The sequence below is a fragment of the Podarcis cretensis genome, assembly GCF_951804945.1.
Source record: "Podarcis cretensis genome assembly, chromosome: 4".
NCBI classification, from domain to species: domain Eukaryota; kingdom Metazoa; phylum Chordata; class Lepidosauria; order Squamata; family Lacertidae; genus Podarcis; species Podarcis cretensis.
Window position 1 is genome coordinate 80,796,057 of NC_137173.1, and position 13,763 is coordinate 80,809,819.

Here is a 13,763-nt window from a genome sequence, read left to right on the forward strand (position 1 = left end):
TTCTGAACAGATTGGAATACTAACTTTCTGTGGCAGCTCTCAACTCGCATGGCCTGATAACATGCTTTCAAAAAACAAAACAAACCCAGCAGCGTCCACAAGGCATATAATTTGTTGCTACTGTAAAGGATGCGTTGTTGAAAATGATGTATAACAACATAGCGTTTTCCCATCAGATAAACGTTAACACTTTCTTTTATTATGGCATTATAGGGACGGGGGAAGAAATTCAGTTCAGTTAGCATTTAAAGGCTAACACGGAATTTGTGCTTCTATAAAGAATACATGAAGCAAAACATCCTTCAAAACTTGCACTTCTCCGAATTTTGCAATCCAGTTCTCCAGACAAGTAAATGTGCACAAAAATGCATGTACTAGGTGGGCACAGAGTACATATAAATGAAAATAACATACAAGAATGCATTGCATTAGGCAAAACTACATACTATATTGATCTTTCTTGTTCTGGAAGAACACCTGAACAAGGCTTTTGAAATGAAGAGGCCATTAAAGTAACATAGTGTAAGTCATGCCTCACCAAGCCCTCGGGATGTTTTGTACTACAACTCCCATCAACGCCAACCAGCATAGCTGTGCTGGCTGAGGCTGATGGGAGTTATAGTCCAAAAATAATCCTGGTTGGCAGAGGCTGGTTTAAGTCCTAGGCAAAGCGACCTATTTAATTCACCCGTGGAAATGCCTGTGTGAATCACGACAATAAACCATGATCAGGGAGACAATGGTTGTCCTCTCACGCTCCACCGTGTTACAGCTTTGGACGCATTATTCTCCTCAGCCAACCTATGAATCTCGACACCTTGGTATAAATCCCATATTTCCCCTCCCTTGCACACCCTTCCCCCCAGCTGATTACACCAGTCACAAAATAAGTGTCCCAGTATTGAGTGACATGTGGTCCTCCGCTGTCTCCCTGACATGCATCTTGGGCTACGGTATGGTAACCAGCACAGAACATATTTTCAGTGATTGGGAAATTGCTGGACAGCTTGCAGATATGCCTCTCGACATAGGGGACATCAATTTTTTTGAGCGTGGCGGATACTCGGCCTCTTTCGTGGAGGCGGCCAAAGCCACTGATCATACCCTTTCCTGCTCTCATCAGCACTTGATTTGCAAAGTCGGCAGTGGGAAGGCATGCAGGGATCACGTTTTCGGAAAACTGGATGGGGGTCTTCAGCTGAATGAGGGCTATATCGTAATCATAGGTTGCCAAAACAAATTTTTGATGTACGTATATCTTCTCCACTGTATGAACAGTCCCTGTTCTTGCACTCACTGTTGTGTTCACTTCCCCTGCGTGAGAACAACACAGTACAGTATAATTATTACGTGATATAAATATGAGGTGCATTGGTATTCAAAATGGGTGGTGTTGTTATTAATCTCTCTCCTCCCCCCCCCCAGTTAGAATATAATAAAAACAACAACACTTGTCCATGACATTTGATCCAGGATAAATACAAAACTTGCCGATCTCTCGCAAATGTATGTCTTTCCACCCTCCCAGAACCCCAACTTCTGGATGTATAATGATAATAATTCTGACACCTATTATTTGACACCTGATAATACATTTAACCGAATTAACAAATAGATTTTTAAAAAATTCAATGGAAGAAAGAACGAAGTACAGAGAAGGGGGATGAAAACTGCAATATTTTCTGAGATTCTGTGGCAGCTGCCAGAGGTAAAGCAGGGGTTGTACACACCTCCTGAATCGCCAAAAAGGTAAGGAAGTCGCGCCAGGTATCTTCAAGATGATCTGCATTTCCTCTAAGTCTGCATACACACTATACACTTCCTATCTGAAGGACATTTGAAGCGCATTCTTTTATTCAAAGAATTCTGGGAACTGCAGTAGTCTGCTACTGGGAATATTTCTGGGACCAATCTTCCCACTACACATAGCGAGGGCAGCTTATTTCGGGAGTCACAAAAAGGTTAGAAACCGATGGCAATTTGTTATTGTTGCATTTTTCTTGCCAGGAAAGGGAGGAAGTACTTGTGGGATTTGCTCTCATCAGGTGACAGAATAATTTGTCCAGCTTGGGTATTATGCACCTCGATATATGTGTGCGTGCGCACACTCACCATTTGCAGCTCTGACTCACAGTTCATACCCAATTCATTCGCACCCACCTGCCCACTTCTGATTTATTCTTTTAAAAATCCCACATGAGATCAGTAACACACACACACACACACACACACACACACACAACCACAGCTCACAGCCAAAGGCTTATTTACAAAACATGAATGTTGGTGAGATATTGAGTAAAATACAAAAAACTATTAGTGATTACCTCTGTGTACCTCGCCTACCAATTTATTTATTTTTTACAATTTAGCGTCTTTGAATAGGTGACAAAAATCGAAAATACCCACCAACAACAACTTTCAGCGTTTTTGTCTGATTTATACAATGAGCCGCGGTAAGCACATACATTGGGCTCAAAATGGTGCCTCCACAAAACCCTTCTCCTGCATCATCTATCAGAAGTGCCTGAAAAAAGAAGCAGGTACAAAAATCAGGATTGTGTGAGTAAGTAGCTTTTTTTCCTGAGGGAGAAATGACATCGTAGGATGTATTGAGTCTTCTTTCTAGAACACCTGTAGGAATCAAAATTAGGCAGAGCCAAATTGGGGGAGGGGGGGAATAAATAAGGACATACAAAGACAGGGAATAAAAGAGCAGATTTACAAAAGCAACTTTTAAGTGCCTGAGTGATGTGGTGCATTTCTATCAGGGGTTTAATGGGAAGAAGGGCCGGATCTACCGTTAGGCAGAATGAGGCAGCTTTCTCAGGCAGCAGGGGAAAGCTAAGGGGCAAGGAGTGGGAAAAGCTGTGAGGGCCATACAGCCTGGCCTGAGCCCCATAACTCAGCCTGCTGCCTGCAGGTGTAGTGACAAACTCTGCCCCATCAACTAAGGCTGAAGTAAGAGTTTATGAACAGAGAATGGAGGAGATGCCATCTTGCCCTTTGCCTCAGGCAGCAAAATGCCTTGATGGGAAGAGCCCAGGGTTGGTTAAGGAATCACCAAACTTCAATTCCAAAAGAGATTCGGTCAGGATGGAACATGAGCTACATAGTCTACTTCAGAATCTGAAGTCCTGTGGGTAACCTGATGAGGCTGAAGGTTGCAGGCCCATAGCCCTGAATCTCTTCTTGTAAAAGCTATTTATTGCCTTAAAAAAATAAATTTAAAAACAGGTAATCCAGCCAGCCACAGCCTGGAGTGGGGACCCTTGCTATTCCCCACTTTAATACAATATGGGAGCAGTTAAAAATGATAGAATCAGTGTCCATTGTTAAATATGGATAACAAGCGAGTATATAATATTTATACAAGATACATGACAGAGTAACTTACCTGCCAAGGACACTGGCCCAGTTTACAGTCCTCTCCATTAACTATTCTGACACCACGGTCCTCGTCAGGATCTTCTTCGACCCCATACAATGGCTCTTCATCTTGGGGATCAGGGCTTGGGAAAATCTGTGTGTCATTATAATCCAACTCTTCTAAATAACTTGCCTCTCTCTTTGCCACCTTCTTTTTCTGAATCCGACCACATGGATATGGAACTGAAAAACCGGCATTTTAAATTAGGCAACACAACCAAGCCAACTTGCGCCAATGAAACAAAAAAGTCAATCTTTTAAAATATGCCTTTTCCTTCGGAAGGCTGAAATATTCTTTTTATTATTATATTTATTTATGTCCTGCCTTTTTCCCTGATGATACTCAAGACAGCTTACAGATAAAAATAAGAACCACTAAAACCATAGAAAAAATAATTAAAAATTAGAATCCATAGAATTAAATCTCTCCCTCTCCCCCCCCCCCATCTATTAATTTTTTACAAAAAAAAGCACGGCACAAGGCCCCTCATTAAAAGCAGCCAGTTTCCAAAGGCTGTTGGAACATGAATGCTTTCACCTGTTTCACAAGGAGGGAGCCAGTCCAGCTTCTCTAGGGAAGGAATTCCAAAGTTTGGGAGCTACCACCGAAAAAGCCCTGTCCAACATCCCTACCAAGCATATCTGTGAGGGTGGTGGGAGCTAGAGAAGGGCCTCTCCCAAAGATCTCAAAGCCCAAGCAGGTTTGTATAAGTCCTTCAGACAGCTTTGACTGAAAGCTGTTTAGGGCTTTCTTAGCCATAACTAACACTTTGAATTGTGCCCAGAAACAGATTAGTAGCCAGTGGAGCTGTTTGAAAAAGGGAGTCATATGCTCCCTGTAACCAGCCCTGGGTCAAGAAACTGGCTCCAGATGTGACTCGGATCCAGGAAGATGAAAGGTGGACAAAGTAGGTAAAGAAGGGAAGTCAGAAGACAAAGACCCGTTGAACTCAATGGAGCATTATTTTTGAATAAACATTCATAAGAGTGCCTTACCAACCTATGATTACTTAATTTTCCTGTGACCAACTATCTTTTCATTGCACCTTTCAAATATGATGAAATTTAAAAAGCACAGAGGAAAGACATAGGTCACCTTAAAAGGAAAATATCAGCTAAAGGACCTTCAGATTTAATAGTCAAATCAAATTCTTTTTCACCCTTAAACCACATCAGAATCTGTGCACTCATAGTTAGAAACAAACTACAGTGGTACCTCGGGTTAAGAACTTAATTCCTTCTGGAGGTCCGTTCTTAACCTGAAACTGTTCTTGAGGTACCACTTTAGCTAATGAGGCCTCCTGCTGCTGCCGCGCAATTTCTGTTCTCATCCTGAAGCAAAGTTCTTAACCTGAGGTACTATTTCTAGGTTAGCAGAGTCTGTAACCTGAAGCGTCTGTAACCTGAAGTGTCTGTAACCCGAGGTACCACTGTATATATCAATAATAAAGGATGTAGAACACAAAGTGTAGATAGAAGTATTTTGTGGTTTTATATTATGATTTTATCCTGTGAGCCGCCCTTAGACCTGCGGGCATAGGGCAGTATATAAATCAAATCAAATCAAATCAAATCAAATCGAAATAAATAAATAAATAAATAAATAAATAAATAAATAAATGTGGAACATCACAGAGGTTTAGATATGAAATTGGGGTTTAACTTTAAAATGCATCTTTTGTGGCTAATGGTAACTAATCCTTTAAAAAACCAAACACTGATATTGTTGGGTGAGGAAAAAACGAGGGGGGGAAATAGTCCCTCCAATGTCTGTCTTAACATATATATTTTTGGGTACTATGATTTATTTTAAGGTAGAAGTCAAAATAACAAATTCTATGGATGCTTCCGAATGGCTATTTATTGTGATATGGGTGCTCTTCATGCATGCAGGACTTTAATTTTGCAGTAGCCAGAAAACGTTGTCAGCATCAATATGCCAGCCCATATCCCTCTTCCTCTGCTTTCACTTATTTTGTGAATAGAAGACACAACAACTTTAGACGGCGGAAGAATCCTGAAATTTATGGATTTATTTCAGAACATGAAGAGAAAAAATGGAGATAAGAAAGTTTGAGAATATCCTTGTAAAAAGGGGAAAAGCAAATTCAAAATTAAATTGTTGGTAGCATTAAAAAAGACAATGCATTAAAAAATGCACCCCCAAAATAAGAATATATAATTATAACAAGTTGCTTCAACCAAACAAATGGCTTCATACCTGTAGGAATGCAGGATTGTCCATTGTTTTCCAGAATATATCCATTGGCACAAAAGCATTCAATATTGTTTTCTACAAGCTTGCAGAACTGCTTACAGCCACCATTCTGCACTTTGCAGGATCTTTGTATGACTGTATAAAAGACAAATACATGAGGGCTGAAGAATAAATTAACACACATTCTTCAGGCAATGGTTAAAATGTTACTTAGAGCCAGAGCCATTTTCCTCTAGGTTGCAAATTCTTCAAGGCATTTTTTTTTTTGCACTGGGTTATATTTGTGTTCTCTACTGTATAAGCTAAAGCTCTATCAATGGACAAATGGGGCAATTGTTGAGCGTCACTGAAAAGCCAAGTGCTTTTCAGGAAAATTGGTTTGTAGTCTAGCCATTTCATGACCGCAAGCCTGAGCATAACGTCCTCCAAGACGTAGCAGCAATTTTGAAAACTGTGTGCTTTGCTCCAGTGGGAGAAACAAAACAGGAAGCCTCGTTTATGTTTGAACCAGAAATCATGGTTTGTTGTTCCCTAACAAGCCACGATCAGCAAGCCAACAAAAGAACAACAAATCGCGGGTCAGGACTGGCTAGCTATCATGGTTTGCTAGGGAGAAAGAAACCACAATCCCTGGAGGAGTGGGGTAGGAACAATTTGGCAGGAATTGCTCATACACAATAAAACACAATAAGCCAGATAGTCAAGCTACCATTATGAGCAAATGCAACCATTGTGTGGATACCATAAATGCATAGGGACATAAGAATCAAACCTGCTGGATCAGACCAGCACCTTATTCTCAGTGATCAGCAAGATGGCCATGAGAAGCATTCTTAAATACTTATCTAATACATATGGGAATCCTGTTTTGCTCAAGTTACATTTAAAGAGGAGCTTTTTCTTCAGCCCTGCAGTCTGATGCATAAGCTCTCCCCTTCCATAGGATCTCACCTGTTAAGTTGTGGGTTGACATAGCAGACGACACAGCGATTTCTCCAAGTAGCTCTTTATTTTGTAAGCTGGAATAGAACTGACTGTAAACAGCTCAGCCGGCCTGCTTTTATAGGCAGCCGGCTGTCAACATTGTAGCAACAACAGCCCAGAGTTCCCGCCTAAAATAACTGACGTGGACCTGAGTGAAAACTATCTACAGACCTGAGTGAAAACTATATACAGTATCCCCCTGCTGGCCCAGGGTGAAACTTCACTACATAACACCCCTCCCCACCGAGATAAGGCGTTAGTTACAATCGTAATTGTTTCCTTATATACAGCACTATGCGTAATGGTTCAATTAGGCACAAAAGCATATCGGTTACATTTCCCATACTTAGACCAACAGTGATACATGTCCAACAACATAGTCCTTTAAATAAGTTGGGCGCTTGGGAACTCTGCCAGACCGCTGGGGACTGGTAGCCAAGTCCGGAGGGCCACACAGTTCTTGCTGAGGCTGTGGTGCGACCCCAGGTGGCGTTGGAACCAACTCCCCTGGATCCGCTGCTGTGGGTGGAGCCTCCGCAAGTGGAGTGGTCTGAGTCTGTGGTAAGTCTGGCAGACCCTCTGAAGTGGCTTGGTTCGGCTCCACGCTGGCAGTTTGCGAGGGAGGTGTAGGTGGGGCCTCGCCATCTGTACGTGTCTCTTCTGGAGCCGCAAGCGCAGTTGGGGGCACCACGGTAGTGTCCAAGTCCCCAACCCTGCACCTAAGCTGGTCTATGTGCCGTCGCCACAAGCGTCCGTCTTCGAGTGCCACCTGGTACGAGCGAGGTCCAGTGACTCCCACTACTGTGGCTGGCACCCAAGGAATGTCCCCCACATAGTTCCGGGCAAAGACCTGGTTTCCTGGGACAAATGACCGTGGCGCGTTGGCACAGCCTGGGGGTTCAGCCACGGCAAAGTCCGGGTGTAGCCGGTCGAGCGGTGACCTGAGGCGGCGGCCCATAAGCAGTTCAGCAGGACTCCGCCCTGTGGCCGCATGAGGGGTGATGTGTTGCACGAACAAGTATTCGGCGACCCGCTCATGCCAGTCTCCCCGGTCCAGGCGCGCCAGTGCCTCTTTTGCCGAGCGCACCATTCTTTCTGCTTGCCCGTTGCTGGATGGATGAAAGGGTGCCGTTAGGGCATGGCGGATGCCCAGTCCCAAAAGATACCGCTCAAACGTGCCTGACGTGAACTGCGGTCCGTTGTCAGAGACAAGGACATCAGGACACCCATGCGTTGCAAACAGGCCTCGCAGCACCCGGATGACAGCTTCGGTAGTGGTGGAGGGCATCAGGGCGACCTCCAGCCATTTGGAATAAGCGTCCACCACTACCATAAAGGTCCGGCCGTGAAAGGGGCCAGCCAGATCGATGTGCACCCTCGACCAGGGTGTCTTTGGCGTCTCCCAGGTGTGTCCCTTAGCTGCTGGTGGTGCAGGCCTCGACTCTTGGCACGCTTGACAGGCGGACACCCAGGCAGTGATGGCATCGTCCATATTAGGCCACCAGATGTAACACCGAGCCAACGCCTTCATTTTGACAATTCCCGGATGGCCAACGTGCAGAGCCTTCAGGACGCGCTGACGGAGTCCCTGGGGAATCACGACGCGGTCTCCCCACAGCAGACAGCCGCGATGAGCTGAGAGTTCATGTTGTCTGGTTGCGAAGGGCTGGAACTCCGATGCAAAAGGCCCTTGTGGCCACCCCCTCCACACCCAGTTGAGCACCCGGCTGATGGTGCGATCCTGGGCAGATGCGGAGGCCACAGTGGCAGCTGATACAGGCGCTGCCGGAAGATCCTCAATCAGAAGGAGCGATGAAGCTGGAGCCGGGTCTTCCACAAATGCTGGAAGAGGGCAACGGCTGAGGGCGTCGGCATGGCCCATCGATTTCCCCGGGCGATGGATGAGCCGGTAGTGGTAGGCAGCCAGGAAAACAGTCCATCGCAGCATGCGTGGCGAGAGGACCGGTGGAGTTGGACGATCACCGGCGAGGAGGCCCAGGAGTGGCTTGTGGTCAGTGATGAGGTCAAAAGTCCTGCCATAGAGGTATTCATGGAACCTCTTCACTCCAGCCACAAGTGCCAGTGCCTCCTTGTCGAGCTGGCTGTAATTCTGTTCCATCGGAGATAGCGTCCTGGAAAAGTAGGCGAGCGGAGCTTCTTTTCCGTCTGGAAAACGGTGACTAAGGACAGCACCGATGCCAAAAGGTGAGGCGTCGCAGGCAAGGACCAGCGGCCTGGATTCACTGTACTGTACCAGCACACTGTCTGATGAAAGGAGAGCCTTGACCGCGTTGAAGGCCGCCGTCTCCCGATGACCCCAGGCCCAAGGCGTCTTAGTGCTAAGGAGTCGGTGAACAGGCTCAGCCACTGTGGCTTTGTGGGGCAGGAACATGTTATAAAAGTTCAGCAGCCCCAGGAATGCCTGCAACTCCGTCTTGTTCTTTGGGGTGGGGGCCTGCTGGATAGCGTGGATCTTGGATGTGGTCGGGTGAAGGCCGGAGGCATCAATAAGATAGCCCAGGAACTCTACCTGTGGAACGGCGATCTGGCACTTCTCCCTCTTTACCTTGAGCCCGGCCTCTTGGAACCTGGTCAGCACGGCACGGAGGCGCTCGAACAGCTGCTGGTGTGAGTCTGCAGACACCAAGACGTCATCAAAATATGGTACCACGCCCGGAAGCCCTTGCAGGAGACGCTCCATAAGGCTTTGGAAGATGCCAGGAGCCACACTCACCCCGAACTGCAACTGGCGGCAACGGAATGCCCCCCGGTGGGTGACGATCGTCTGGGCTTCAGCTGTGGCATCATCGACTGGCAGTTGTTGATAGGCTTGGGCAAGGTCCAGCTTAGCGAAGACCTTACCCTCACCCAGGGAATGCAGCAGGTGTTGGACAACAGGAACCAGATAAGCGTGCTGCTGAAGTGCCTTGTTGATCGTGCACTTGTAGTCAGCGCAGATTCTCACCGACCCATCTGGCTTGACAGGCATGACGATGGGGGTTTCCCACTTGGCGTGGTCAACCGGCTCCAAAACTCCTTGGGCGATCAGTTTGTCCAGTTGTTCGTCCACCTTAGCCTTGAGAGCAAAGGGAACCCGGCGTGGCTTTAGCTTGATGGGGGCGACTTGTGGATCAAGGCTAAAGGAGATGGGCGTACCTGTATATTGCCCCAAGGTGCCGTCGAAAACCGCGGCAAAGTCTTTGACCAGACCCTCAGTCTCTGCGTTAGAGATGCAGTTGATGCCGGTGACTTCCAGGCCGAGGGCATCAAACCAGTCTAGCCCTAGGAGGCTTGGCCGCTGACCTTCGACCACCACCAACCGGAGCAGGCCCGAAAAATCCTTGAAGGCGATCCGGAACCGGCCAACGCCTACCACGGGAATGTCGTTTCCCTGGTAGTCTCTCAGGTGTACGCGGTGAGAGTCGAGTTGCCTTTTGGACACTCTGGGTACCAGTCTTTTGATGGTGCTCCATGACACAATGGACAGGGCAGACCCGGTGTCGATCTCCATGTCACATGGAGCTCCTTCAATGAGCACCGTGACGTTCAGCTTGCGTCGCGTAGGCGAGTCGGTTTGGCCAATCGTGGTTCCAGACGGGCAGCGGCAGTTGGTGAGAGCGAAACAACTTTCCTTGGCAGACTGGAGTGAAGACTTGGACTTGCGAGTCGATGAAGGGGGGGTGTCAGACGGAGCCGATCGGCAGACCTTAGCGATGTGGCCCCTTCTGGAACACTTCCTACAGATGGCGTCTCTGAATCGACACTTGGCACGGGAATGGTTGCCTCCGCAGCTGGCACATTCCGGTTGGCCCTTGGACTTCTGTTGGAACTTCCTGCGCTCCCGCTTTGTCTGGTGCACGTCATCGTCTTCACTGGAGGATGCCTCATCACTGCTGGCCTCTTCATGATGCACCGGAACTGGCTCCCTAGCAAGACGCGGGCTGCTGGACTTGCGGATCTCCTGGGCGGAGCGTTCAGCAGCTTCTGAGGCCACAGCCTCCTCAATGGCTTTCTGTAGCGTGAGGTCTGGCTTGGTGAGGAGACGCCGTTGCAGATGGATGTCCCGGACCCCGCAGACGATTCGATCCATCAGGGCATCGTCTAAGTCTCGGAACTCACAGTGCATTGCAGCCTGTCGCAGGGCGGTGGTGTAGTTGTTGATTGACTCCCCCTCTGCCTGGTTCCGGTGGTAGAACGCATGGCGGGCAGCAATCTTGGACGGCTTTGGTGCGTAGTGGTTGCGGAGCTTCTCTTGGATCGTGTCCCATGGTGTTGCCTGGACTGCTTCAGGCGCAACCAATGCTCGGGCCGTCTCAAACACCTCAGGCCCACAGAGGCTGAGGAATAGGCCCCGCTTCCGATCCTTTGATACTGCTGTCAGCTCGTTGGCTTGGAGGTAGCAGTCGAACCGAGCGAGGTAGGAGTCCCATGATTCAGAGGCTGGCGCAAATGGCGGTAGAGGCACAAGTGAAGCCATGATTCCGATGCCGGCGTGAAGGGCGATGGATGGAACACAGTGCTCTTAGCCAGAACAGTCAGCTCTGAATTGGTTCTGTCCAGTGATTTCGCTCAGTGATTTCGCTCTGTGATTCAGCTCAGTGATTCAGCTCAGTTCAGAGGCTGGCCGCATCTGGCTGTGCTCTGATGTCCATCGATCCCACCTTCGTCGCCAGTGTTAAGTTGTGGGTTGACATAGCAGATGACACAGCGATTTCTCCAAGTAGCTCTTTATTTTGTAAGCTGGAATAGAACTGACTGCAAACAGCTCAGCCGGCCTGCTTTTATAGGCAGCCGGCTGTCAACATTGTAGCAACAACAGCCCAGAGTTCCCGCCTAAAATAACTGACGTGGACCTGAGTGAAAACTATCTACAGACCTGAGTGAAAACTATATACAGTATCCCCCTGCTGGCCCAGGGTGAAACTTCACTACATAACATCACCGTAGGGAACATTTAAAAGGATCAGGGAACTGAAATGATAGGTGATGTCTGCCTCTAGTTCCCAGCTGGTGCTGTGCAGCATATTATTTATGTGGGTGGGTGGGGTAAAGGTAAAGGGACCCCTGACCATTAGGTCCAGATGTGGCTGACTCTAGGGTTGCAGCGCTCATCTCGCTTTACTGGCCGAGGGAGCCAGTGTACAGCTTCCGGGTCATGTGGCCAGCATGACTAAACCACTTCTGGCGAACCAGAGCAGCGCACGGAAACGCCATTTACCTTCCCGCCGGAGCAGTACCTATTTATCTACTTGCACTTTGATGTGCTTTTGAACTGCTAGGTTGGCAGGAGCAGGGACTGAGCAACGGGAGCTCACCCCTTCGCGGGGATTCAAACCGCCGACCTTCTGATCGGCAAGCCCTAGGCTCTATGGTTTAACCCACAGCGCCACCTGCGTCCCTAGGTGGAGGGAGAGTCCCCTAAACCAATAAATTAATAAATGGTAAGATTTTGGGATATGAAGGGAGAAATACAAGCTGCAGAGTAAATCCTGGCCTAGCCTATGCAAAAGGACCTGGCCAAGCATGGGCTGTTACAAAACAATGTAGAGCCACTGAGGGCTATTGGCAATGCAAGAGAACTGTCAGGGGTGCCAACATGAATAAAATATTGTCGGGGCCCGGGTAAGCCTTGCCCCACATAATCTATCACATGAAGCAGTGCACACACAGCATTTGATGAACAAAGTCCATCAACTTTGTGAGGCTCAAGTCCCCACGAACTCCAGGAGTTGGCTCCTAATTTTCCAGTGTGAAGAGAGACAAGTTGCCGGGGTAACTAGATGTAATGAGACAGGAAGAGTTTAGGGGCCTTTCACAAAGCTTGGAATAGTTGAAAAATGCAGGACGATTTAGGTTGGCTGGCTGGGAGAGATGACTTGGACTCGAATACTGTACTGTTGTGAGGGACAAGTCCCTCTTGAGATGAACAGGCTGTAAGATCTGTAGTTCCTCCACCTAAATTCATGTGTAAATATGTGAATAAATCCTATTTCTTAAAGCTACGACAGCCTCTGCCATGTCTTCAGTTCTCCAAAGGAACACAGACTCTGGTCGAGGACAAAGACCACAGTTCGGCAGGGATTGGGGTGGCCTGTTAAAAATGGGATCTGTGTTTCATGAAGAGAAGGCCTGGGAGCAACATGCACCTGAAGTAGAAAATGGAGGGAGGAAGACCAACAACCTTCGAGCCGGAAGGAAAACTAGCAGAGACAGAGAAAGAGAAATGGCATTGGCAGTTCCCACATTCATAACAACATATTTAGAACAAAAAAAAATTCCTCCCAGTAGCACCTTAAAGACCAACTAAGTTAGTTCTTGGTATGAGCTTTCGTGTGCATGCACACTTCTTCAACATATTTAGAAATGCTGTTCCGTATCGTCTCAGCCTAGGATGTTTGTATGGAGCTGTATGGAGCTCACCGCCAGAGAACGTAGTGAAATAAACCAACAAATAAGAGAGTCACTGCTATTTTGCAGCTGAAACACAACTTACCACTATCACAGTTCGGCCCATCATAGCCATCCAAACATGTGCAGGTATATTTATTAATGCCATCTTTGCACGTTCCACGGTCATGGCAAGGGTTTGAAGCACACTGGTCCCCATCTAGCATTTGGAAAAAATATATATTTTTGTAATATAATTTCTTGTTATCCAAGGTATTAATGAATGTGTTAAGAATGAAAATATGAGGTTACCCGGTGTCACTTTTAATACTGGCTCTCCAAAGTTCATCTAGTCCAACTTCCTGTCAACACAGGGCATCTACCACTATGATGTCCCTGAAAGGTGGCCAGTCAGCCTCTGCTTTGAAACCTCTTACAAAGGAGAGTCCACAGCTTCTAAGGTGGTCTGCTCCACTGTTGCTACAGCTCCTGTGCCTAAATCCTGCTCATTATATTGAAGTAAGTTCCACTGAAATTAATAGAACTTGCTATTGGACTGGGGTCTTATAAGCACACTTATTGTCGATGTGTAGGACATATAGATTAAGAGCTAAGGGTTCAGCTTCCATTCCTATTGCAAAATGCTGATCATAAGTTCTTGAAACAGCTGCTCACAGCTCTAAGAGTTGCTGCCATCCTTTGAAAATAGGAAGCCACCTTTGCAAATGTGGATTGTAATCCCTTG

The 13,763-nt window shown here is 47.3% G+C and overlaps 1 protein-coding gene across 1 annotated transcript in view; it reads right to left on the reverse strand.

Annotated features, from left to right (window-relative positions):
* Positions 1 to 177: 177 nt before the first annotated feature.
* LOC307213918 (uncharacterized protein) overlaps positions 178 to 13,763 on the reverse strand; it is a 33,526-nt gene continuing 19,940 nt past the window's right edge. The window contains exons 12-16 of the mRNA XM_079972149.1: positions 13,125 to 13,238; positions 5,651 to 5,782; positions 3,398 to 3,612; positions 2,410 to 2,527; positions 178 to 1,314 (exon numbers count right to left, since the gene is read on the reverse strand). Of these exons, the coding sequence (XP_079828275.1) occupies positions 767 to 1,314; positions 2,410 to 2,527; positions 3,398 to 3,612; positions 5,651 to 5,782; positions 13,125 to 13,238 (1,127 nt within the window). The 3' untranslated portion in view covers positions 178 to 766. The remainder of the gene's footprint in view (positions 1,315 to 2,409; positions 2,528 to 3,397; positions 3,613 to 5,650; positions 5,783 to 13,124; positions 13,239 to 13,763) is intronic.